Below are 24,471 nucleotides of genomic sequence, written 5' to 3' on the forward strand. Positions count from 1 at the left end.
GTATAGCTATTTGTTTGGAGCTGTGCAAGGGCAGAGGCCTGTTTTGTTCACTGCTGGATCCCTGACCTGTAACGGATGCTCACCTTTTGTTGAATGAGTGAATGAGAGACAACCGTTTCGAAACTGCTGTGGGGGGAAAGCTGTCTAAAAGGAACAGCCTCCACGCTGCAATTCTAGCTTCGTAAGCGGGGCTCCAAGCTGCTCCTTGCCAAGTGCCTGCTGTGCCACGGACGAGCTAGGGGCCTTGGGCAAATTGCTGAGCCTCTCTCTGCCTCAGTTTCCCAGCCCGTAAGGTGGAGATCACCGTAGTTCCCCACCTCCAGTGCTTGTGGTGAGGGTGAAATGTGCTAATGAGGGGTCCTGGTTATCTCTTGCCCAGGGGGCTCTGCCCTTTGATGACGACAACCTCCGTCAGCTGCTGGAGAAGGTGAAACGGGGCGTCTTCCACATGCCCCACTTCATTCCTCCAGACTGCCAGAGCCTCCTGAGGGGAATGATCGAAGTGGAGCCCGAAAAAAGGCTCAGTGTGAGTTGTGGGGGGGACCGGCGGAGGGGGGAACAGTGGCCGATGAAGACAGAACCCCCTAGAAAAGTCATGGGGATGGGTTTCCAGAACCTGCTCGTCAGTCCCCAGGGTGACTGGGATCGCCAGCTGAGCGGCAGCCCAAGGTCCGGCACAGCTGCCGCTCCAAACTGGGGAGGAGGCTACGCAAGATTGGGGCGGGGAGCTCCAGGCAGCGGGAGGGCGCAGGAATAAGGAGACGAACAGGATGCCACTGCGCATGCGGCAAAGTAATGCGGCCGGTCCGGGGTACACGGAGACCGCGCGTGCGCGGGGCGATGCACTCAGTCGCCACTAGAGGGCGATGTAATATGTCATCCTGCCCCCGGTGGGGTGGGCGGGGAGATGATCAGGGACCCCAAAACCACCCCAGTCTTTCATTGCGCGCCTACATGTGCCTACGACCTCACTTCTGCTTCTCTACGACTCACCACCCTCACAGCTGGAGCAAATTCAGAAACATCCTTGGTACCTGTGAGTATGGGGTAACTGGACTCTTGGGTCCCTGGCGGAAATAGGGGAGGGGCCAAAGCAGTAGAAGCGGCTGGGAGGGGTGGGATGCCAGGGTTCCTGAGAGGCAACGGGCTAGGGACTCGGACTTATGGGTCCTGGGGGAAGAGGACACAGCTAGAGAAGGAGTCTAGGGGTCAGAGGCAGGAGGGGCTAAGCTAGGAGTCCAGGACTCCCAGGTTTGAGAGAAAAAGGGACTGGGGGCCTGGACTCCTGGATCCGAGGGAGGAGGGGCTGGGGGCCTGGACTTCTGGGTCTGAAGAAGGAGGGGCCGGGGGCCTGGACCCCTCGGTCGGAGGGAAAAGGGGCTGGAGGTCTGGACTCCTGGGTCTGAGATGGGGGGCGAGGTCTGGGGCGTCTGGATTCCTGGGTATGAGAGAGAAGGGGCCGGGGCCTGGACTCGGATTTCGGGGTCCGGGATCCTTGAGTCTAGAATGAAGAATGCTGAATCTCAGAAGCCCGGTTCCCAATAATGTTTCTCCACTTCCCCAGAGGCGGGAAACACGAGCCAGACCCGTGCCTGGAGCCAGCCCCTGGCCGCCGGGTAGCCATGCGGAGCCTGCCATCCAACGGAGAGCTGGACCCCGACGTCCTAGAGAGCATGGCATCACTAGGCTGCTTCAGGGACCGCGAGAGGCTGCATCGCGAGCTGCGCAGTGAGGAGTAAGACCCCAAGACCCCTGCACCCGTGTACCCACGTGGGGCGAGCTGCAGCAGCTCCCTGCGCACATGCAGAGTGCTGGGCGAGGCACCTTGGCCTCTCATGGGGCATGGTTTGAAGCTCCCGCCTGGGAGTGATGGAACCAGCGGAGAAAACGGCCCAGAAACACGCTGAGAAAGTATTAATAGATGCTGCGACATAGTACTTACATATACATAGTACTTACAAATAGTTCTTGCCTGGATGTTAGGTGTTACAATGTTATTATAATTGAGTGAAACACAGCTGAGATGTACCCTAAACCAGAGAAACTGACCATACTGATACCTAGAAAAAATGGAACCATGGGCAGAAATACAGGGAGCAGAGGAGACCTCCTCTGAGCATTGATGTTGGACCTCAGCCCTCTGCTACCTCTTTCCACCTTTCCCACCCCCTGCCTTAGGGAGAACCAAGAAAAGATGATATATTATCTGCTTTTGGATCGGAAGGAGCGGTATCCCAGCTGTGAGGACCAGGACCTGCCTCCCCGGAATGATGTTGGTGAGAAGGCAGGGCTAGGAGACCAGACACCTGGGTCTCGAGATTGGAAGAGGCTGGCCACGGGAACCCCAGATTCCCAAGGAAAGAAGGGGCTGCAGGCTCTGAGCTTCCAGCTTTAGACTGCTTGACTTGCTCTTTGACATTTATCAAAACCCCTCTCCACTCTAGGCCTGTTTCCCCATGTGTGCAGTTTCTGAGGCAGTTGTACACAGCTGGGTGAAACCATCTCTTGATTGGATTGAAACTGTTGTCCCTCAGACCCTCCCCGGAAGCGTGTGGATTCCCCCATGCTGAGCCGTCACGGGAAGCGGCGACCAGAGCGGAAGTCCATGGAAGTCCTGAGCATCACCGATGCCGGGGGTGGTGGCTCCCCTGTACCCACCCGACGGGCCTTGGAGATGGCCCAGCACAGCCAGAGGTGGGAGCCCCTGTCCCTCCAGGAGGATCCACAATCCCTGGGTCTAGGAGTTCAAGATTCTAACCCCAGCTCTACCTCAAATGTGCTGTGTCCTTGGGACAATTCACCTCCCCTCTCTGGGCCTCATTTCCTCACCTGGAAGGACTGTAGAAGTGAGGGAACATCTGTGGTTTTTGAAACCCTCCCATCTGATTTTTTTTTTTTTTTTTAATCTATCCTGGAAACAGATCCCGTAGCGTCAGTGGAGCCTCCACGGGTCTGTCCTCCAGCCCTCTAAGCAGCCCAAGGGTAAGGCCAGGTCCCCAGCGGGATTTAAGAAGGAGAAAGGGGTGGAGACATGGAGCAAAGATTGAGTAGCAGAAACTACAATTCCTGTGCAGTCTTGAGACTTGTTCTTTGTCCCTGGAGGGCCAAAGACCCAAGGCCTCCAAAGTATTTTGGTCCATTGGCCATTTCTACCTCCTTAGGATTGCATGCCTGAAGAGATTTTACAAAAGTTAGTTGAGTGCCTGCTGTGTACTAGTCTCTGCACCGGCTGGGTTTTCAGCCCACAGCATGATAGAAAGTCTTTGCTATCCTTGCACTGGGGCCTGGGAAGGAGGATACTTGGACTACAAGTTGCAGCACGCACCGGGCCAGCGTCCGTGAGTGTGCGTGTGAGTGGGGCTCCTAGAGCCTCCTGGGAGTTGTAGTCCACTCGCTCATCTCAGTCTCCTGTCCTCTGCAGAGTCCGGTCTTTTCCTTTTCACCGGAGCCGGGGGCTGGAGATGAGGCTCGAGGCGGGGGCTCCCCGACTTCCAAAACGCAGACGCTGCCTTCTCGGGGCCCCAGGGGTGGGGGCGCCGGGGAGCAGCCCCCGCCCCCCAGTGCCCGCTCCACACCCCTGCCCGGCCCCCCAGGCTCCCCGCGCTCCTCTGGCGGGACCCCCTTGCACTCGCCTCTGCACACGCCCCGGGCCAGTCCCACCGGGACCCCGGGGACAACACCACCCCCCAGCCCCGGCGGTGGCGTCGGGGGAGCCGCCTGGAGGAGTCGTCTCAACTCCATCCGCAACAGCTTCCTGGGCTCCCCTCGCTTTCACCGGCGCAAGATGCAGGGTATGGGGGCATGAACTGCCGAGTCCTAATGTGGGGAGAGGGCTAGGGGCTAAAAATCTGGTCCCAGGGATGTCCGTCTGGTGTGTCTAGAGAGGAAGGGACTGGGGGCCTGGATTCCCACGTTCTAGAGAAGAGGGGGTTTGAAGCAGAGGTGCACCTGTTGGGGAGAGAGATGGGGCCTCTAGCTCTGGAGGAGGACCCCGATTGAAGGGCACGCGCCTTTGGGGCTCTGGATTACCTCCCATTGGCCCGTGGTTTGTGAGCCCCGCCCAGGAGGGATGGCTTGGCCGAGGCTGCAACCCAAGGCTCTGGAACCCTGGGAGGGGGCGAGTGCAGGCCTGTGTGCTGGCAACTGGGACGATGCACAGGTGTTGACCACGTTCTCTGCCTTCCCCCTACCAGTCCCTACCGCTGAGGAGATGTCCAGCTTGACGCCAGAGTCCTCCCCGGAGTGAGTCTCACAGGGAAGGAAAGAGTGGGGATGCAGGGGATTCATGCCCTCGGCGCCTTCCTAACCCTCCTCCAACCACCCCCTCCCACTCAGGCTGGCAAAACGCTCCTGGTTCGGGAACTTCATCTCCTTGGACAAAGAAGAACAAATATTCCTCGTGCTAAAGGACAAACCTCTCAGCAGCATCAAAGCAGACATCGTCCATGCCTTTCTGTCGGTGAGGGGCCTGGGTGCCCATCGAGCCTGGCCCCCGCAGAACTACAAGTCCCAGCAGCCCCTGGGGTAACCACCTTAGTATAGGCCTGGCTTCCTCCTGGGGCTCATGGGATTTGTAGTTTTATGGCCAGAGTTGGTTAGAAGTCGGTAGGCAGGAAAGATTTATCGTGGCCAGAGGCCTGGAATTGGGGAGATAGGATCCTGAATTGCAATGTCCTCAAGGATTGGTGAGTTCCCATTCCCCTACTGCGAGGTTTGAAACTAGCCGAAGAAACTTCCCAGGCAATGTTAAGGCTGCCCCATTGCTGGTCTGTGGTTTTATGCCTAGGGGCCGATGGGACTTAGAGTTTCTGTGACAGATATGGCTATGGGAAGCATTTGTAAAGGGAGCAAGGAGTGTTTCATGTGGTCTTGGAGTCTGAGGCTGTCACCTAGCTATCAGAGTCCTCATGATGTTAGGGGGATGTCCAACCATTCCTCCCTTACTCGCTGATAGGATAGAGAAAGCTACAAGTCCTTGCAGGCAGTGGGGCCTCCCAATGCATTTCCTGTCCTTCTTTCCCTCCAGTGGCTCATGGGACTTGTAGTTTCTTGGCCAGAGCTGGTCGTGGGGCTGGGTATCCGTTCCCTGGGCTCACCCCTTCCTGTGTTCCTACCTCGCTCAGATCCCCAGCCTGAGTCACAGCGTGCTGTCACAGACCAGCTTCAGGGCCGAGTACAAGGCCAGTGGCGGCCCCTCCGTCTTCCAAAAGCCCGTCCGCTTCCAGGTGGACATCAGCTCCTCTGAGGGTCCAGAGCCCTCCCCGCGACGGGACGGCAGCGGAGGTGGTGGCATCTACTCCGTCACCTTCACTCTCATCTCGGGTGAGTCTCTTGGCTAGGCTGCCTGCAGCCCAGTGCTGGGACTGTTCACGACAGCTGAGATAGTGTAGGGGCCCAGGAGTGCAGCAGCAGGAGGAGGAAATGGTGTTCAGCTGGTGCTGACTCTCTGTGCTCCTCCTGCCCACACAGACTGCCCCACAAGCCCATCCTCTATTTCCCCACTCTCATCAGCATTTCCCTGGCATTTACAGTGTAAATAATGAATGCATTATCTCCTTGAAGCTTCCAAGCAGCCTACTGAGGTGTTAGTAATCACCCATTTTACAGAGGAGAAAACTGAGTCATAGGGAGGTCAATGGACTTGGCCAGAGTCACACAATACACTGTCGCAGAGCTGCAGCCCAACCCAGGCCTCCCAACTTCAGAGGAGAGAGCCCAGCTCTTCCTATTACTTTAAGATGGTAGAGCCAAAGGGTGAAGACACAGCACACTGCTGTCTAATATCAGTCTGCCCAGAGCAGACATCACCAACTGATGGCAGTGCTTATTCCTGCTAAGCTCAGTGGCAGCCTCAGGAACTTTAACTCCAGGCAGCCATGACCAGTTGAGACTTGGCACAAGAAAGGAAAACCACTAAAATACCTTGCTTCCAGTTCTGCTTTCTGTTCGGTCCCTCCGTCCTGATAGTGAGCGTTTGGATAGGGAGGGATATCGCCGATCTCTTTGTCACCAATATTAATATGTCACAGGTGGGAGAGGGGCTTGCCCCAAGGATTTCTAAACCAAACGGCTGTGGAACTGTGGGTGTTCCGTCACCAAAACCAATTATGACTCTTTATTTTTCTGTCCCCCTTAAAGACTAACATGAAGGCTGGGCACGGTGGCTCACGCCTGTAATCCCAGCACTTTGGGAGGCCAAGGCGAGCAGGTCAGAAGTTCAAGACCAGCCTGGCCAACATGGTGAAACCCGTCTCTACTAAAAATACCAAAATAAGCCTGGCGTGGTGGTGGGCTCCTGTAATCCCAGCTACTCAGGAGGCTGAGGCAGGAGAATCGCTTGAACTCAGGAGGCAGAGGTTGCAGTGAGCCAAGATTGTGCCACTGCACTCCAGCCTGAGCGACAGAGCGAGACTCTGTCTCAAAAAAAAAAAAAAAAAAAAGGCTAATATGCAGACCTTTCTCAATTTTAAGACTTTTTCTGAGGCCAGGCATGATGGCTGACTCCTGTAATCCCAGAACTTTGGGAAGCCAAGGTGGGAGGATTGCTTGAGCCCAGGAGTTTGAGACCAGCCTGGGCAACATAATGGACCTCATCTCTACAAAACAAACAAAAAAATTTATTTATATATATATATATATATACACACACACACACACACACACACACACAAAATTAAAAAAAAAAAAAAGCCCAGCACGGTGGCATGCACCTGTAGTCCCAGCTACTCCAGAGTGACGTGGGAGGATCACCTGATTCCAGGAGGTTGAGGCTGCAGTGAGCCGTGATCACGCCACTGCACTCCAGCCTGAGTGACAGAATGAGACCTTGTCTCAAAAGAAAAAAGAAAAAGAAAAGACTTTCTCCGATTTATTTTTCTTTTTTGTTGTTGTTGTTGTTTGGTTTTTTTTTTTGAGACAGAGTCTTGCTCTGTCGTCCAGGCTGGAGTGCAATGGCGTGATCTGGGTTCACTGCAACCTCTGCCTCCTGGGTTCGAGAGATTCTCTTAGCCTCCCGAGTAGCTGGGATTACAGGCATGCGTCACCATGCCCAGCTAATTTTTGTATTTTTAGTAGAGACAGGGTTTTGCCATGTTGGCCAGGCTGGTCTCGAACTCCTGAGCAACCTCAAGTGATCTGCCCACATCGGCATTCCAGAGTGTTGGGATTACAGGCATGAGCCCCTGTGCCTGGCTCCAACTTATTTTTCTTACATTTCTGGTCCTTCATGGCCTCCGCTAGAAACTAACAGCAAGCAATAGTATCTATTTGAATAGAAACCAACACCTGTTATTTTAAGTTGAAGGTATGTGAGTTTGACCATGATCCTTAAATAGCAGCACAGACCCATTTGCAAACCGTGGATTGATGTGGCCCCAGCGGAGCAGGGGAGACGGAGATGCAGGGGGAGTGTTGTGTGCTTGGTGGAGGGACTGGGTTCTGCAGGCTGGGACGGCCTTCCCGGTCCTGGACCCCCAGTCAGTGTTTTTCTGCCCGCCTGTGCCTCCAGGTCCCAGCCGTCGGTTCAAGCGAGTGGTGGAGACCATCCAGGCACAGCTCCTGAGCACTCATGACCAGCCCTCCGTTCAGGCCCTGGCAGGTGGGTGGTGGGGCCGTGGGTGGCGGGGGCCGTGGGTGGCGGGGGGCGTGGGTGGCGGGGGGTGTGGGTGGCGGGGGCCGTGGGTGGCGGGGGGCGTGGGTGGCGGGGGCCGTGGGTGGCGGGGGGCGTGGGTGGCGGGGGGCGTGGGTGGCGGGGGCCGTGGGTGGCGGGGGCGGTGGGTGGCGGGCAGAGGTCCAGCATGAGCAGGTGCTCTGGGGTTTGGTTTGCAGAGGACGCCCAGCTGGTGGGCTCCTTCACCATTGTCGTAGCTGAGGTCTTATCTGCAGAGTTGTGAGCAGGTTCCCCGAGAGGCTGGGGCCTGAGGAGGGTCTCCCTAGCAACCTGAGGACTGGCTCCCAGGAGTCCCTAAGAAGATGACAGGCTCTGTGTTGGGGGTCAGGGAACATCCTGCCAACAGAGGTTCTGGACCTCTGTCCAGGAGGACGGTGACCCACCGTCCTGGTTTGCTTGGGACTGAAGGGTGTTTCTGGGATGCAGGGCTTTGAGTCTAAACCCAGGACAAATTGGTCACCATCTTTGCAGGTCTCACAAGTCACCTCACCCTGGGGCTAGGGCCTAATGGTCCCTAGCAACCAGAATTCTAAGCTGAGTTCATGGGAATGTGCAAGATCTTGCTCTGGGGAATCCGCCCTTCCCGGGCTCCCAGTCCTGGTCATCAAAGACTCAAATTCTCTAGCAATCAGGAGAGCAGAGGGTTTGTTGCAAAGGTGTCTTAGTTCATTCAGGCTACTATAAGAAAATACCATACACTGGGCAACTTACAAATAACAGAAATTTATTGCTGACAATTCTGGAGGCTGGGAAGTCCAAGATCAAGCTGCCAGCAGCGTTGGTGCCTGGTGAGAGCTGCTTCCTGGGTCACAGACAGCACGTTGGTGCTGTGTCTTCACATGGCAGAAGGGGCAAGGGAACTCTCTGGGGCCTCTTTCCTAAGGACACTAATCCCATTCATGAAGGCCCCACCCTCATGACCTCATCACCTCCTAACATAACCTCCTAATACCATCACCTTGGGATTGGGTTTCTGCACATGAATTTGGGAGGATGCAGTGTTCAGTAGAGAGCATAAGGGGCACTTGCCCAAGCAACCAGAGGTAGCCAGAATTCTCAAGGGAAGAGAGCGCCTGCCCTGGAAATCAGCCCTCATTCCTGAGACACAGGGTCACAGGGGACACAGTGAAACAGGGTACTGGGCCCCATTGCAGGGCACGTGGACAGCCGTCTGCTCTGAGGGGAGTCAGGCAGCATCAGCCCCACAGGACCCATGCCCCTTCCTGGACCCCTGGACCCCATTGAAAGGAAACAGCCCAGCGTTGGGCCAGGAGCCAGGGCAGCTTTGGCCTTGTCACCAGAAACTCTGAGTCCCAGGGTCAGGTCTTTTGCTCTGGAGCCGTGGTTCTCAACTAGGGGAGCTGGTTTCACCCCGTGTTTGTTTTCTATGGCCGCCATCAACAAATGACACAGCCTTGGTGGCTGAAACAACACAAGTGATTTTCGTACAGTCCTGGAGGTCAGAAGTCCCACATGGTCTCTGCAGGCTAACAGGGTGCCTGGAGGGCTGCACCTGGAGGCTCTCTGGCAGAGACTGTTTCCTTGTGTGTTCCAGTTCCTAGGCGCTCTGGTTAAGGCCCGTTCCTCCATCTTCAAAGCCAGTGACGCCATATATCCCTCTGGCTGACCTTAGCTGGGAAAAGGTGACTCAGTGGGACCTGCACAGATACTCCAAGATAATCCCCCAACTCGTGGTCCCTCACCTTCCCCACAGCACAGGATCTCTTCTGCTGCATCAAGAAACATAGTCACAAGTTCTCGGTATTTGCATGTGGACATCTTTGGAGGGGGCCGTTATTCAGCCTAGCACAACCCCCTAGGGACATTTAGTAATGTCTGGAGACATTTTTCCTCCCCTCAACTGGGGAAAACAGGGGGATGCCAATGGCCTCTTGTAGGTGGAGGCCAGGGATGCTGCAAAACACCCAATTCACAGAACAGCCCCCCACGACCGCTGGGTCCCAAGTGGCAGTCGTGCTGAGGTGCAGAAACCCTCTTTTCTCATGGTTGCTAGGGGCAACCGGAAAGCAGATTAGGTCCACTGGACCCTGTTGCCAAGGAAAGCTGGCCTCAGCAACCAGGGGTCTCAACACGGGCACACCCTCGAAGATGTAGGACTGACAGGCACCCCGGGGGGCTCAGCCACCGTCTCATAAAGGAGAATGGAGTGGGGGGTGCAGGCCTCCGAGTCACCGTGGTTGCTGTGACAAGCCCCCCAGTTTTGTTTTTTTTTTTTTGAGACAGAATCTCGCTCTGGCGGCCAGGCTGGAGTGCAGTGGCGCGATCTCAGCTCACTGCAACTTCCACCTCCCGGGTTTCAAATGATTCTCCCGCCTCAGCCTCTCGAGTAGCTGGGATTACAGGTGCGTGCCACCACACCCGGCTAATTTTTGTATTGTTAGTAGAGATGGGGTTTCACCATGTTGGCCAGGCTGGTCTCAAACTCCTGACCTCAAGTGATCTGCCTGCCTCGGCCTCCCAAAATGCTGGGATTACAGGCATGAGCCACTGCGCCCGGCCCACTCAGTTTCTCTTAAAAGAAAAACGAGGTCTCTGCCACGGGACCTCAGGTAACATCCTAGGCCCCATGGAAATTGCTGGAGACCACCCAGCAACCAGTGTTTCCACCTCAGTCCCCAAGAGGAGGTGGCCTCAGGACCCAGGAGAGAGTGACCTGAGTCAGGCTGGCCCAGCATGAGGGGCCTGAGACACCCCCCCTCCACCAGTAGGCTCCCTTGAGCCCAGTTCCATGGAACATTTCTCCCTAACAACCAGGGTAGGAGAGAGTCGGGGGGGCCCTCTTGCTGTGAACGTTGAGCACCGTCCTGGCAGGCTGTTTCCTAGCGAACAGTATCATAACCAGAATCTGAGAGTCTCCTAAAGTCAGGCCCGGCCCAGGCCCCCTTGGACTAACCTGGCCCCAGGGTTGCAGGGGGCATAGGGTGCAGCCCCCGTCCTAGGGGAGCCAGGCCTTGTCACTTGGGGTGTGTCCTCCAAGTAACCAATTCAAGGCCAGGTGGTGGACGGACTGGGCCTTATCAGGGATTGGAGCTAGAGCCTCGGGGTTACTGAGACCGACTGATGAGGAGACTCTGCCCCCATCCCCTGGTAATGGGAACCCCAACCCTGGGCTGCGGAACCCACGAAAAACCTCTTCCTCCCTTGCAGACGAGAAGAACGGGGCCCAGACCCGGCCTGCTGGTGCCCCACCCCGAAGCCTGCAGCCCCCACCTGGCCGCCCAGACCCAGAGCTGAGCAGCTCTCCCCGCCGAGGCCCCCCCAAGGACAAGAAGCTCCTGGCCACCAACGGGACCCCTCTGCCCTGACCCCACGGGGCCGGGGAGGGAGGGGACCCCCCCTCCACCCCCCTTCCCTGCCCCCCAACTGTGAATCTGTAAATAAGGCCCAAGGAACATGTCGGGAGGGGGGTGGACACAAAAACCGGCCTTGCCCTGCAGGGATGGGGCTCCGCAGGCCGTGCCCAACTGGGGGTGGTTCTAGGGGAACAGGGGGCGGGGGAGCTGTTTCTATTTTATTTATTGATTAATTTATTATTTTATTTATTGATCAATCTCTCTGCGGGGTGGGGTGGGGGAGGGTCGGGAGCTGGTTGGGGTGGCTTAGCAGATCCGGACAGGGCCCTCTGTCCCTGTGTCATCCCCAGCCCCCTCTTCCCGGGCCCCTCCTCCCCTGGTCCTCCCCCCACGACCTTCTGTACGGATTTGCTCTCCGGAAGGAATTCTGGTTTCGCGTGATCCTGCCTGCGTCCGTGTCTCTGATTCCGCCGGCGGCAAAAAAAAAAAAAAAAAAAAAGATAATAATAATAAATAGCCTTGATCAGGGACAGCTGGCTGGCCTTGGCCTCTCGATTCCTGGGTGCCCAGTTGCAGGGGCAGGGCCCGAAGGCGGGAACGGGGATGCCGGCTGCCACCAGCTGTTCAGAGGCCCTCCGCGCCGGCACACAGGTCCTCTGGCTACAGGTCAGTCAGCGGCAGCCCCAGCTGGTTGGAGAGATCCCCAGCGGCTCATCTTGCTGGGTGCGGGGCACTGGGATTGGCCCCATCTTTCCTGCTTCACTGGTGAGGGCAAGGCCCGGGTCAGGGTGCCTGCTACAGCTGGACCGGCAGGGAGATGGGGGAGGCTGGCGGGGGGCTGAGGCTGGGCCACGGCTGAACACACAGGGTGCAGCTCTCCAGGGCGGAGAAGTCAACGGCGAAGAGACCGAAGAGCGCGAACAGCAGCATGGCCACGACCCACTCGCAGGCCGCAGAGACGCTACGCAGCGAGCAGGCGTGGAGGACGATCACTGCCCCAGGGTCAAGGGCCACACTGCTACCGTGACAGACGCGGAGCCCGGCCTGGTCTCTGTGCCGCCTCGCGCTGGGCGGAGGCCGTCTCTGGGTGTCCCCATCCTCAGCTCTCCCCTTCCCCCGTAGCTCCTCACAGACGGGGCCTCGCCTTGGTCTCCGATGCTCTCCAGCCGGTCTCCATCTCAAGCTGCTTGCACATGCTTTCCTTTGCGTGCACCCCCGTTACTGTTGCATTCCTAATATCCCGAAATGTTTCCGTCTCCCTTCCCTGACCCAGGGAAGGGCCTGGTTGCCTCCCTACTTGTCCAGGACATCCAGCTGCCATTGCTCCTGCCTGTAAACATGCATGGTTTCCTAAATACGCCTCCCTCCCTGCCGCCAGCCTCGGACTGTGTTTTGCAACTTTCTCCTGAACATCCACCCCGCTACCCATGGCCTACAGGCCCTTCCTGCTCACTCCCAGAGCCTAATCTCTTCCCTGTAAAATCTGTTTCTCTGAGTGTCCCCTCCTCCACGACAACTCCACCATCCACTCATGTGCCCCAGCAGACACTCCCCCGGCCCTCTCTTCATCCTTCTTGGACAGCTGGTCACCCCAAGTCTTGTCCTATCTGCCTTACCCATCTCTCTCCAGCCCTCTCCTCATGTCTTGTGCCTTTCTCTCCTGGTCTGTCCCGTCCCTCCTCTGGTTCTCGCACCCCACTAGCTCCTTAAGACCTTTTTCTGCTCTGCCAGCCCCTGCAGACTCCAGGCTCCAGCCTAGTAGAGACAGCTCTTGTTTTCTGGAACTTCTCTCACTGGAGCTGCTTACCACCTCACCCCTCCCAGACAGCTTATTCCATTCATTCAGGGATTTCTAAGGGGGCTGAGAAGTGGTGGCTCACGCCTACAATCCCAGCACTTTGGGAGGCCAAGGTGGGAGGATTGCCTGAGGCTAGGAGTTCGATACCAGTCTGGGCAACAGAGCGAGACCTGGTCTTTTTTTTTTTAAACAGAGTCTCACTGTGTCCCAGGCTGGAATGCAGTGGCGTGATCTCGGCTCACTGCAACCTCTGCCTCCCAGGTTCAAGCGATTCTTGTGCCTCAGCCTCCTGAGCAGCTGGGACTACAGGCGTGTGCCACCACACCTGGCTAATTTTTGTATTTTTAGTAGAGATAGAGTTTCACCGTGTTGGCCAGACAGGTCTTGAACTCCTGATCTCATGTCATCCGCCCTCCTCAGTCTCCCAAAGCGCTGGGATTATGGGCGTGAGCCACAATGCCTGACCGTAAACTTCCTATGGCTCTCTATCACCCCCAGGCAGAAACCCAAGCCTCTGATCCCTTATTTTAGAGAATCCTCAGCCCTGGCCCTGCCAGCAGCCTCACTCCTCCCTCGGCTGGTCTTTCTGCTCGGTGTGTGTACCTGCAGTGTGCCCTCAACCTCCCAGCCCACGAGCAGCTCCTTCTGCAAGGCCAGGCTCAGAATCCGGCCAGGCTCAAGCCCGTCTTTACAGACGTCCATCCCTTAATGACACTCAGCTAGCTGTCTTTATGGTTCCCTCCCCCACCTACCCCACCCAAGAGACTACTGAGTCCCACAGAATGAAGGCCCCTGTGGCTAAACTGATCATCAGGGCTAGTTCAGAAGATCTGGGGCTGGATCTGATCACCATCAGGGCCCCTGCAAAGGAGACCTGATGGTCTCATACCCCAAGTCACTATAGGCCGGGCTGAGGGGCCAGCCCTCTCAACTATTTTGTGAAGATACACTTTGTCACTCCAGGAAATACAATCACTATTTCCATTTTGCTGAGAAAATTTCCAAGAAACGGATGCACTTAATACAACCAACACAGGGCCTTAGCTGGTTTCTCTGTACTCTCTTCTGAATGCCTGCACACTCTGGGCCTCCCCACAAATGAGAAAGACCCCCCAAGGCTGGGTTTTCAGCCCCTCCTTTCTCTCACTCTACACTCTACCTATCAGAATTAATCACTGTAGGCTGGGCACAGTGGCCCACACCTGTAATCCCAGCATTTTGGGAGGCCGAGGCGGGCAGATCACCTGAGGTCAGGAGTTCGAGACCAGCCTGCCCAGCATGGTGAAACCCCATCTCTACTAAAAACACAAAAATTAGCCAGGTGTGGTGGTGCATGCCTGTAGTCCCAGCTACTTGGGAGGCTGAGGCACAAGAATTGCTTGAAACTGGGAGGTGGGGGTTGCAGTGAGCCAAGATCATGCCACTGCACTACAGCCTGGGTGACAGAGTGAGACTCCATCTCAAAAAATAATAATAACAAAATAATAATAATAATAGGTCGGGTGTGGTGGCTCATGCCTGTAATCCCAGAACTTTGGGAGGCCAAGGCAGGTGGATCATGAGGTCAGGAGTTCGAGACCAGCCTGGCCAATATGATGAAACCCCGTCTCTACTAAAAATACAAAAGGCCAGGCACGGTGGCTCACGCCTGTAATCCCAGCACTTTGGGAGGCCAAAGTGGGCGCATCACAAGGTCAAGAGATCGAGACCATCCTGGCTAACATGGTGAAACCCTGTCCCTACTAAAAATACAAAAAATTAGTTGGGCATGGTGGCTGGTGCCTGTAGTCCCAGCTACTCGGGAGGCTGAGGCAGGAGAGTGGCGTGAACCCGGGAGGCGGAGCTTGCAGTGAGCCGAGATCGCGCCACTGCACTCCAGCCTGGGCAACAGAGCAAGACTCTGTCTCAAAAATAAATAAATAAAAATAATCATGATGATAAAAGCAAATCCATTTTATGGATATGGAAACTGAAGCCTCAGAGAGTGACCTGACCCATCTAGAAGTACGCTGTGCTGGTGGAAAGTGCCTGGGTTCTGGGGATGGCTCAGAAATAAGTTGGAATTGAGTCCAGCGTCACGTGGTGTGCTAGTAAATGTTTAACAACTGGCTCTGGTTGGTGGCATCTGCCAATTACAGTGGTATAAATACTCCCATGATGGCTATTTCAAGCTACTCACATGATATCACAGGACATGGAGTTCGGACGAGCAGTTCACAGAATGCCTCTCAGAGCCTGCGCAAGCCACCTGCAGCCTATCACCAGCTCCACTGCAGAACCTCACACGCATCCTGGCCGAAAGACTTTTCCTGTCTGAACCCGTCTTCACTCGTAACCACCACCATGATTCCTGGCACAGAGCAGGTGCCCTCAAGGGACTGTTCTTAGTATATCATTCTTCCAGCGTCTATTGGTCACTCGCTATGTGCCAGGCACAGATCTAAGCACCGTATGCCTATTATCCTATCCACTCCACAACCCTGAGGTCAGCCCTGTCGTTATCCACATTTGAGGGATGACGAAACCATTGACACCGAGAAGTAACAGCCCGCGGAAGCTTCCCCCAGCTGCTGTGTGGAGGACAGGGGCTTCCAACCTGGGCAACCTGACCCCGAAGTCGGCATTCTCGACGACAAAGCCATAATCCTGTGCAAAGAGTGAGGCCCAGAGAAAGGAAAAGACGTCCCCAGTGACAGACAGCCAGGCAGGAAGACCAACTCCAGTGAAGAGCCACCTCCAAGCCCTACCCCGGATACAAGAAGGATACTGGCCACAATGAGGATGGTGCAGACGCTGCAGAGGCCCAGGCGGAGGGGCCCAATCCAGGCAGCCCCGGGCTGGGGCAGCCTCTTCAGCCTCCACAGGAGGAGCTGCAGCCAGAAGTAGACGTTACCCAAGATGAAGGCAAGGAAAGCCCCTGCCAAGTGCGTAGGCCGCTGGTTCTTTTCCTGGGAGGAGAAGAGAGAAGTTGGGAGGGAGACTCTGGGAAGGAGGGTAAGGGGCACCAGAGGGGCCAGGGCCCTTCACCAATGCAGTAGACAGTGGTCACCAACTTTCCATACCCAGTGATGGGCTTATTAAGCACATCAGCTATTGTCAGCTCCACGAGAGCAGGCATTGAAATCTGTTGTTCACTGCTGTGGCCTCAATTCCTAGAACAGTGATGGGCACATAGTAGATGCTCAGTAAATATGAGTGGGATAAATCTTGCATTCTCAAGGCGGGGGACAGACATTTCCCCAAAAATTGGTCTTACAGGTGAAAAATTCTTAAATATTACAATTGTATGTGACTCATGGATACATAGCACATATTCCATTAAAATTTTAAAATACTTAAAATTTCGGCCTGGTGCGGTGGCTCACATCTGTAATCCCAGCTCTTTGGAAGGTGAAGCAGGCAGATCACTTTGAGCTCAGGAGTTCAAGACCCACCTGAGCAACATGGCAAAACCTCGTCTCTACAAAAAATACAAATATTGCCGGGCATAGTGGCTCACACCTGTAATCTCAGCACTTTGGGAGGCCAAGGCGGGTAGATCACTTGAGGTCAGGAGTTCGAGACCAGCCTGGCCAACATGGTGAAACCCTGTCTCTACTAAAAATACAAAAAATTAGCTAGGCGTGGTGGCGGGCACCTGTAATCCCAGCTACTTGGGAGGCTGAGGCAGGAGAATCACTTGAACCCAGGAGGCAGAGGTTGCAGTGAGCCAAGATCGCACCATTGCACTCCAGCCTGGGCAACAAGAGTGAGACTCCATCTCAAGAAAAAAAAAATACAAATATTAGCCGGTCATGGTGGCTCAGGCCTGTAATCCCAGCTACTCAGGAGGCTGAGGCTGGAGGATTACTTAAGCCCAGGAAGCAGAGGTTGTAGTGAGCTGAGATGGCACCATTGCACACCAGCCTGGGCAACGGAGCAAGATCCCATCTCAAAAATAAATAAACAAATAATAAATAAATAAAATAAATACTTAAAATTTCATGGGAAGAGGGGATAACCAGGGGGAAATGTCTAAAAATATTGCTTAGAGGAGCAAGATAATAATAATAGGTTGAGGGCTGGGCACAGTGGCTCATGCCTGTAATCCCAACACTTAGGGAGGCCAAGGTGGGCAGATCACTTGAGGTCAGGAGTTTGAGACCAGCGTGGCCAACATGGTGAAACCTTATCTCTACTAAAAATGCAAAAAGTAGCCGGGCGTGGTGGTGAGCGCCTGTAATCCCAGCTACTCTGGAAGCTGAAGTTAGGAGAATCACTTGAACCCGGGAGATGGAGGTTGCAGTAAGCCAAGATCTCACCACTGCACTCCAGCCTGGGCCACAGAGCAAGACTCTGTCTCAAATAAATAAATAGTTGTGGAGCACTTTGGGAGGCTGAGGTGGGTGGCTCATTTGAGGTCAGGAGTTCAAGACCAGCCTGGCCAATATGGTGAAATCCCATCTCTACTAAAAATACAAAAAAAATTTAGCCAGGCCTGGTGGCAGGTGCCTGTAGTCTCAGCTATTTGGTAGGTTGAGGCAGGAGAATCGCTTGAACCCGGCAGGCGGAGGTTGCGGTGAGCCAAGATCGCACTACTGCACTCCAGCCTGGGTGACAGAGCAAGACTCCATCTCCGATATATGTATATATATAAATATATTCTCTGTGGTCCATGGGCAATGAGTGACCTAGCTAGAGTCTTTATGGAGATGGAATGAAGTCATGTACAAAATGGAAAGCCTGCTGCCAATGGCTGCCAAATGCTCAATCAATGTGCCTAACATGAATAATGAGTAAATCTCAGTCATTTCTTTTTGGAGACAAGGTCTCACTCTGTTCACCAGGCTGGAGTGCAGTGGCACAATCACAGCTCACTGCAGCCTTGACCTCCTGGGCTCAAGCAATCCTCCATCTTCCCACCTCAGCCTCCTGCATAGCTGGGACTACAGGTTCACGCCACCATGCCTGGCTAATTCTTTATTTTTTGTAGAGACAGAGTCTTGCTATGTTGTCCAGGCTGGTCTTGAACTCCTGGGCTCAAGCCTCAGCCTCCAAAGTCCTGGGATTACAGGCATGAACCACTGTGCCCAGCCTCACTAATTTCTTTTCTTTTCTTTTTTGAGACTGAGTCTCGCTCTTGCAGCCCAGGCTGGAGTGCAATGGCATGGTCTCGGCTCAATGCAACCTCCGCCTCCCAGGTTCAAGCGATTCTCCTGCCTCAGTCTCCTGAGTAGCTGGGCTTACAGGCACCTGCCACCACCCCTAGCTAATTTTTTGTATTTTTAGTAGAGATGGGGTTTTACCATGTTGGCCAGGCTGGTCTCCAACTCCTGACCTCAGGTGATCCACCTACCTTGGCTTCCCAAAGTGCTGGGATTACAGCCGTGAGCCACAGAGGCTGGCCAGTAATTTCATCTTCTTCTTCTTCTTCTTTTTTTTTTTTTTTTTTTGAGAGAAGTCTCACTCTTATCCCCCAGGTTTGAGTGCAATGGCTCAATCTCGGCTCACTGCAACCTCCACCTCCCAGGTTCAAATGATTCTCCTGCCTCTGCCTCCCAAGTAGCTGGGATTAAGTCGCCTGCCACCACGCCCGGCTAATTTTTCTGTATTTTAGGAGAGACGGGGTTTCACCATGTTGGTTGGCCAGGCTGGTCTCAAACTCCTCACCTCAGGCGATCCGCCTGCCTCTGCCTCCCAAAGTGCTGGGATTACAGGCATGAGCCACTGCGCCTGGACCAGTAATTTCATCATTAAATAAGCTGGGGAGAGGGGCTGGCAGAAAATTATCCCAACGTCCTGGAAGTCAACGAAGTCCTACATACAAACAGCCTCGCTCGTAGTGCCCCACTCAGAGAGCAAAGGAATCCAGCCGGTCCAAGGCCACTGGCCAAAGAAAAATACAAGTCCCAGGAGGGCCAGGCTGGAACCAGCCCCCGAGACAATAAGCCTATGGCCACGGGCATGCTGGGAGTTGTAGTTCCAGACGCCGGCCGGGACAGACCCTGGGCGCCAACTGGGTCTCACCTGGAAATTGCCTACCACGGAGGTGCCCAGGGCACAGAGAAGACCCGTCCATAGGATCAGCTGGTTAGGCCACCTTCCGACGCCCCAGTCCCGGAGCTGGTGGTAACGGACAATGCAGATCCACGCGGCTGGGAGTAGAGGGGAGAAGGAAGTGGGACGGAGACCCACCCCGAACTCCTGGGGCCCAGGGAGGGAAGCGAGGGGAGCAAGGTGAGGGAGAAAGTGGCAAACTCCAGGATTTGGGGGAAAGAGGGGCCTGGGGCATGGACTCCTGGGTTTGAGAAAGGAGCGGTTTCGGAACTCGCTTGGCTGGGCTGGGGAGCACTGAACCAAAGGGTTGGGCAATATTTACCCAGAGCGGCTCCCATATTGAGCACCTGGCTGAAGATGCAGCTCTGAGGGGGGAAGGATCCGCAGATGCTGGGGAAGACAAAGGGGTCATCCTGGGCAATCCAAGCTAGGGCCTCCACTTTCCTGCAGCGGCGATACCCCCAAATCCCTACCCTCGGGCAGAATTACCTGATGTAGGGAAAGCCTTTACTGAGGTCCACAGTCCTGTTGGTCACTGCAATGGCAAAACTACGGAGGAAATCAGAGTGAGTGGGCGACTCTCGCCAACAACTTTTCCTTCTGTTAACCAAACAAACAAGGACTTCTAGCCCCCTCCACCCTCAGACCAGGAGTCCAGGCCCCCAGCCCCTCCTCCCTCAGACCCAGGAGTCCAGGCCTCCAGCTCCTCCTCCCTCAGATCCAGGGATCCAGGCCCCCAACCCCTTCCTCCCTCAGACCCAGAAATCCAGGCCCCAGCTCCCTCCACCCTCAGACCCAGGAGTCCATCATGCCTCTGACACTCACACGATCCAGACGCCAGAGATAGCCCAGACAGCTAGGAAGACAGGCATCAGCGACAGGTAGCCCCACATGCCGGGCTCTGCAGGTGAAGGAGCGGGGCTGAGGCTGGACACCTGTCTCTCACACCTGAAGAACCAGCCCTCAAGGAGGGCCCAGGTGCATGAGACTGTGGCCCCAACCACTAGGCCCCGCTTGGCTCTCAGGCAGAAGTCACCGGTAGGGGTCTGATCTAATTGGCCAGCTCTCCATTTCCAGGCAATTTCCCCACCTATCCCGCAGTGTTCAACCCTATCTCACGCATTCTCCTGCTTGAGGAATTTCTCCCTGTCCTCCCAGCCCCTCCTTGCACCTCCCAGCCTCCAGGACCTCCTGGAGATGCTCACCTCTCCAAGATCCCTGGGGCTGTCAGTCCTGGGACTGGGGCTGGGTGAGCTTAGGGAAGAAGGGCTGGCATTCGGGATGGGGCTCAGACAGGCCAAGGCAGAGGCAAAGTCCCAGCTGGAGCGCTGGAGGGCTGCCTGGGGTCTTGGGTCTGACCAACACTTCCTGAGGGGCTCTCTACCTCCAAACCGCCGTGTCCTCCCTCCTCAGAACCTAGCAGGCAGCACCTTAGCTTCAGGGGCCCCTAACTTCCTTCCTCCAGCTTTGTGGGTTCAACGTCCAAAGTCTCAGCCCTTCCCTCCCCAGGAACCAGGAATCTGAGCCTCCAGCTCTCTCCAGCCTGGAAGACCCAGAATTCCGGGGCCCCAGTTCCTCCTAGAATACAGATATTCTTCTCCAGCTCCTGATGTCCAACCTCCCAGCTCTTACCTACTCGGGTACCCAAGAGTGAGGGCCTCAGGTCCGCCTGCTCTCTGGGTGCAGCTTCTGTTTTTGGGCTGGGAGATATGGAGCACTGACAACCCTGCCTCCTCCCCTCCACTCTCCTGCCTCTCACCCTTCTCCTTTTCACTGCTGGAGTTCCCCAGGCAGGCTGAGCATGGGTGGGAAGGGAGCTTTCAGCGATGACATCTCCATCCGAAAATTCCCCCAGCCAGACAAAGACTGCTCCTGCCGCCTGACCCTTTTCCTTCTCTCTCCCAACAGCCATCTTCAGCTTCTGACCTCCTCCTGGCTTGGTATTTAGGGATTTGGAGTCATGGCCTCTTCCTTCTTCCCAGGACCCAGGAGTCCAGTCCCTCAGCCCCTCCTCCCTCAGACCCAGGGTCAGACCTCTAGGCCCTCCTTCCTTAGACTCCGGAGTCCCTCCTGCCTCTGACACTCACGAGGTCCAGACCCCAAGATAGCCCAGCCAGCAGGGACAGGGACAGGTAAGCCTCACATGCTGGGCTCTGCAGGAGAATGAGAGGGGCTGAAGCTGGGCCCCTCTCGCTTTCCTCTTTCTCTCTCCTCCCCTTCACACCTGAAGAACCAGCCCCTTGGGGAGGGCCCAGGTGCATGAGATTGTGGCCGCGGCCTCTGGGCCCCCATTGGCTCTCAGGCAGACGTCACGGGTGGGGGTCTGATCTAATCGGCCAGCTGTCCTCCACTCCAAGCAATCTCTCCACCTGTTTCAGTGTTCAGTCCTAGCTCACACGTTCTCCTGCTTGGGGAGTTTCTCCCTGCCCTCCCAGCCCCTCCGTGCACCTCCCAGCCTCCAGGGCCTCCCCAGGATGCTCACCTCTCCAAGCTTCCTGGGGCTCTCAGTCCTGGAGCTGGGGCTGGGTGAGCTCAGGGAAGAAGGGCTGGCATTCGGGGTGGGGCTCAGGCAGACATCCTGCAGAGGCAAAGTCCAGGCTGCAGGACTGCCTGGGTCCTTTGGTCTGACTGCCACTTCCTAACGGCTCTCTATCCCCAAACCACCGTGTCCTGTCTCCTTAGAACCTCACAGGCAGCACCGTAGCTTTGGGGGACCCTAATTTCCTTCCTCCAGCTTTGTGTATTCAACATCCAAACTCTCAGCCCTATCCTCCCCTGGACTCAGATCTGAGCCTCCACCCTTGGGGACCCAGGAGTCCAAGCTCCAACTCCTTCCTCCTTCCCCAAAATGCAGGAGTCCAGGCCCCCAGAACTCTTCCCTTAGACACAGAAGTCCCAGCCACCTCCTCTCTCAGTATGCCACCTCGTGTCTTTTAATGGACATAAAATCCACATAACATTAGCCATTTTAAAGTGTACGACTCGGCCAGGCGCGGCAGCTCACGCCTGTAATCCCAGCAGTTTGGGAGACCAAGGTGGGCAGATCATCTGGAGTCAGGTGTTTGAGACTAGCCTGGCCAACATGGTGAAACCCCATCTCTACTAAAAATGCAAAAATTAGCTGGGTGTGGTGGCGGGAGCCTGTAATCCCAGCTACTCCGGAGGCTGAGGCAGGAGAATCCCTTGAACCTGGGAAGCAGAAGTTGCAGTCAGTCCAGATCATGCCATTGGACTCCAGCCTGGGTGACAAGAGCAAAACTCTGTCTCAGAAAAAAGAAAAAAAAAATGTGCGACTCAGCGACATTAGTGCACTCCCAATGTTACGCAACCATCGCCTCTTTCTTTTTTTTTTTTTTTTTTTGAGACAGAGTCTCCCTCTGTCACCCAGATTGGAGTTCAGTGGCGCAATTTCGGCTCACTGCAACCTCTGCTTCCCGGGTTCAAGTGATTCTCCTGCCTCAGCCTCCTAAGGAGCTGGGATTACAGGCCGGCGCCACCATGCCTGGCTAATTTTTGTATTTTTAGTAGAGATGGGGTTTCACCATGTTGGCCAGGCTGGTCTCGAACTCCCAACCTCAGGTGATCCACCCGCCTCAGGCTCCCAAAGTGCTGGGATTACAGGCGTGAGACACTGCGCCCAACCTTTTTTTTTTTTTTTTTCTGAAACAGAGTCTCCCTCTGTTGCCCAGGCTGGAGTGCAGTGGCACAATCTTGGCTCACTGGGACCTCCTCCTCCCGGGTTCAAGTGATTCTCATGCCTCAGCCTCCCAAGTAGCTGGGATTACAGGTGCCCGCCACTATGCCTGGCTAATTTTTGCATTTTTTGATAAAGACAGAGTTTCACCATGTTGGCCAGGCTGGCCTCAAAATGCTGACCTCAAGTGATCCCCCTGCCTCAGCCTCCCAAAGTGCTGGGATTACAGGCGGAAGCCATCGCGCCCAACCCGTCTGGTGTATTTTATGCTCAGTGTAATGTTTTTGAGATTCATCCATGTTGTGGCATGTATTAGTGTTTCATTCCTTTATTTTTTATTTTTATTTTTAAACAGCCAGGGTCGGCTGGGCAAGGTGGCTGACGCCTGTAGTCCCAGCACTTTGGGAGGCTGAGGCAGGTGGATCACCTGAGGTCAGGAGATCGAGACCAGCCTGGTCAACATGGTGAAAACCTGTCTCTACTAAAAATACAAAAAAAATTAGCTGGGTGGCCGGGCACGGTGGCTCACGCCTGCAATCCCAGCACTTTGGGAGGCCAAGGCAAGCAGATCATGAGATCAGGAGTTTGAGACCAGCCTGGCCAACATAGTGAAACCCCGTCTCTACTAAAAATACAAAAATTAGCCTGGTTTGGTGGCGGGCACCTGTAATCCCAGCTACTCGGGAGGCTGAGGCAGGAGAATCGCTTGAACCCAGGAGGCGGAGGTTGCAGTGAGCCGAGATCGCACCACTGCATTCCAGCCTGGGCGACAGAGTGAGACTCTGTCTCCAAAAATAAATAAAATAAAATAAATAAATAAAATAAAAAATAAATCCTGTCCCAGTGGGGCTGATAGAGAGCAAAGCTCTCCAAGTCCTCCTCACCCCTTCTGCTGCCAAATGCCTCTCCTCTGGGTCTCGTCTTCCTCCTTTCGCTTCTTTTTCCAGAGGTCTCCGTTTGCCCAGACATGAATCTGAGCCACCCCCTGCCCTCAGGGGGATCCCCGTCTGTGGGCAACACAGATGATCAGCAGGTGACAGCTCCTCTAAAGGAAGTCACACAAAGCTATGAGGGAGCCCAGGGGAGGGAGGGGTCCATGCTACCTGCTCCTCCGTCGGCCCTCAACACTGATCTCCTGCCCTGCCCTGTCCTGTGTTTGCCACCTGGCTGATTCCCACTTCTCTTCCAAAAACATAATAATAATAAAGACGAGAAAGCCCAGGTGATCCTAAGGAAGACTTGTCCCCGCTCTGAGCCTCCATACCCAACTCGGTGTCCTGGCACAAAGATGAGTTTGGCTCACTGGTGTCCCCACGGTGCTTATGTGACCTGCTTGGGCCCTCCCTGGGAGGACAGGGGACAGGGCTCCAGCCTGCCGGGCTACTTTCAAGTTGGGAATTAGGCCCCACTCACCGGCCACGGGTAGGTTGGGTGTCTGGAGCCTGAAGGATCCTTCCAGAAGCTAGGGCTGCTGGCCTGGCTCAGCCAAGGGGAAGAGGCTGTGCTTTTCCTCTGAGAAAGATGACGTTGCACTTTCATATTGAGGAAACCGCTTGTGGTTGGTGGTGGGGACTGGTTTTTATTTTTATTTTTATTTTTTATTTTTGAGACGGAGTTTCGCTCTTGTTGCCCAGGCTGGAGTGCAATGGCGCGATCTCAGCTGACCGCAACCTCTGCCCCCGGGTTCAAGCGATTCTCCTGCTCAGCCTCCCAAGTAGCTGGAATTACAGTCATGCACCACCACACCCGGCTAATTTTGTATTTTTTAAGTAGAAACAGGGTTTCTCCATGTCGGTCAGGCTAGTCCCAAACTCCTGACATCCGGTGTTCCACCCGCCTCAGCCTCCCAAGTGCTAGGATTACAGGCGTGAGCCACCGCGGCCGGCCTATTTTTATTTTTATATCCCTAGATGTCTATGTCCCCTGCCTGGAAGTTTCCCCAGAGAGGGGATGTAGACGT

The 24,471-nt window shown here is 55.2% G+C and overlaps 2 protein-coding genes across 12 annotated transcripts in view; one reads left to right on the forward strand and one right to left on the reverse strand.

The window, feature by feature from the left end:
• BRSK1 (BR serine/threonine kinase 1) overlaps positions 1–11,424 on the forward strand; it is a 29,181-nt gene extending 17,757 nt beyond the window's left edge. For both annotated transcript variants that reach the window (XM_016936870.3, XM_016936871.3), the window contains 12 exons: positions 380–526; positions 1,005–1,036; positions 1,565–1,735; positions 2,179–2,276; positions 2,535–2,694; positions 2,922–2,982; positions 3,422–3,791; positions 4,194–4,242; positions 4,336–4,459; positions 5,124–5,322; positions 7,508–7,597; positions 10,838–11,424. In XM_016936870.3, coding sequence (XP_016792359.1) covers positions 380–526; positions 1,005–1,036; positions 1,565–1,735; positions 2,179–2,276; positions 2,535–2,694; positions 2,922–2,982; positions 3,422–3,791; positions 4,194–4,242; positions 4,336–4,459; positions 5,124–5,322; positions 7,508–7,597; positions 10,838–10,995 — 1,659 coding nt within the window. In that variant the 3' untranslated portion in view covers positions 10,996–11,424. The remainder of the gene's footprint in view (positions 1–379; positions 527–1,004; positions 1,037–1,564; positions 1,736–2,178; positions 2,277–2,534; positions 2,695–2,921; positions 2,983–3,421; positions 3,792–4,193; positions 4,243–4,335; positions 4,460–5,123; positions 5,323–7,507; positions 7,598–10,837) is intronic.
• Positions 11,425–11,504: 80 nt separating this feature from the next.
• TMEM150B (transmembrane protein 150B) lies at positions 11,505–24,023 on the reverse strand. 10 transcript variants are annotated; one of them, XM_063800859.1, is made up of 9 exons: positions 23,925–24,023; positions 23,396–23,518; positions 21,300–21,395; positions 19,643–19,718; positions 19,307–19,366; positions 19,140–19,207; positions 18,788–18,915; positions 15,549–15,729; positions 11,505–11,975 (listed from the first exon to the last, which is right to left on the reverse strand). In XM_063800859.1, exons 4-9 carry the CDS (start codon positions 19,708–19,710, stop codon positions 11,779–11,781), a joined length of 702 nt encoding a protein of 233 aa, XP_063656929.1. In that variant the 5' UTR covers positions 19,711–19,718; positions 21,300–21,395; positions 23,396–23,518; positions 23,925–24,023; the 3' UTR covers positions 11,505–11,778. The 10 variants fall into 10 exon arrangements, 9 of the variants coding, with proteins under 9 accessions (XP_063656929.1, XP_016792363.2, XP_063656923.1 ...); XM_063800854.1 differs by adding an exon at positions 20,450–20,517 and having other exon boundaries at positions 11,851–15,729; XM_016936874.4 differs by lacking the exon at positions 23,396–23,518 and having other exon boundaries at positions 23,925–24,002.
• Between the last annotated feature and the right edge of the window lie 448 nt (positions 24,024–24,471).

Source organism: Pan troglodytes, chromosome 20, assembly GCF_028858775.2.
Source record: "Pan troglodytes isolate AG18354 chromosome 20, NHGRI_mPanTro3-v2.0_pri, whole genome shotgun sequence".
Lineage (NCBI taxonomy): Eukaryota > Metazoa > Chordata > Mammalia > Primates > Hominidae > Pan > Pan troglodytes.

Bases quoted from the DNA above. Each gene is read 5' to 3' on its own strand.
- TMEM150B (XM_063800852.1), bottom strand. From the start codon at position 20,729: ATGGCTGTTGGGAGAGAGAAGGAAAAGGGTCAGGCGGCAGGAGCAGTC. The intron at 19,208-19,306 runs GTAATTCTGCCC...TGTCTTCCCCAG, and splicing joins AAAGGCTTTCCCTACATCAG to CATCTGCGGATCCTTCCCCC. The intron at 15,730-18,787 runs GTGAGACCCAGT...TTCTCCTCCCAG, and splicing joins CCGTGGTAGGCAATTTCCAG to GAAAAGAACCAGCGGCCTAC.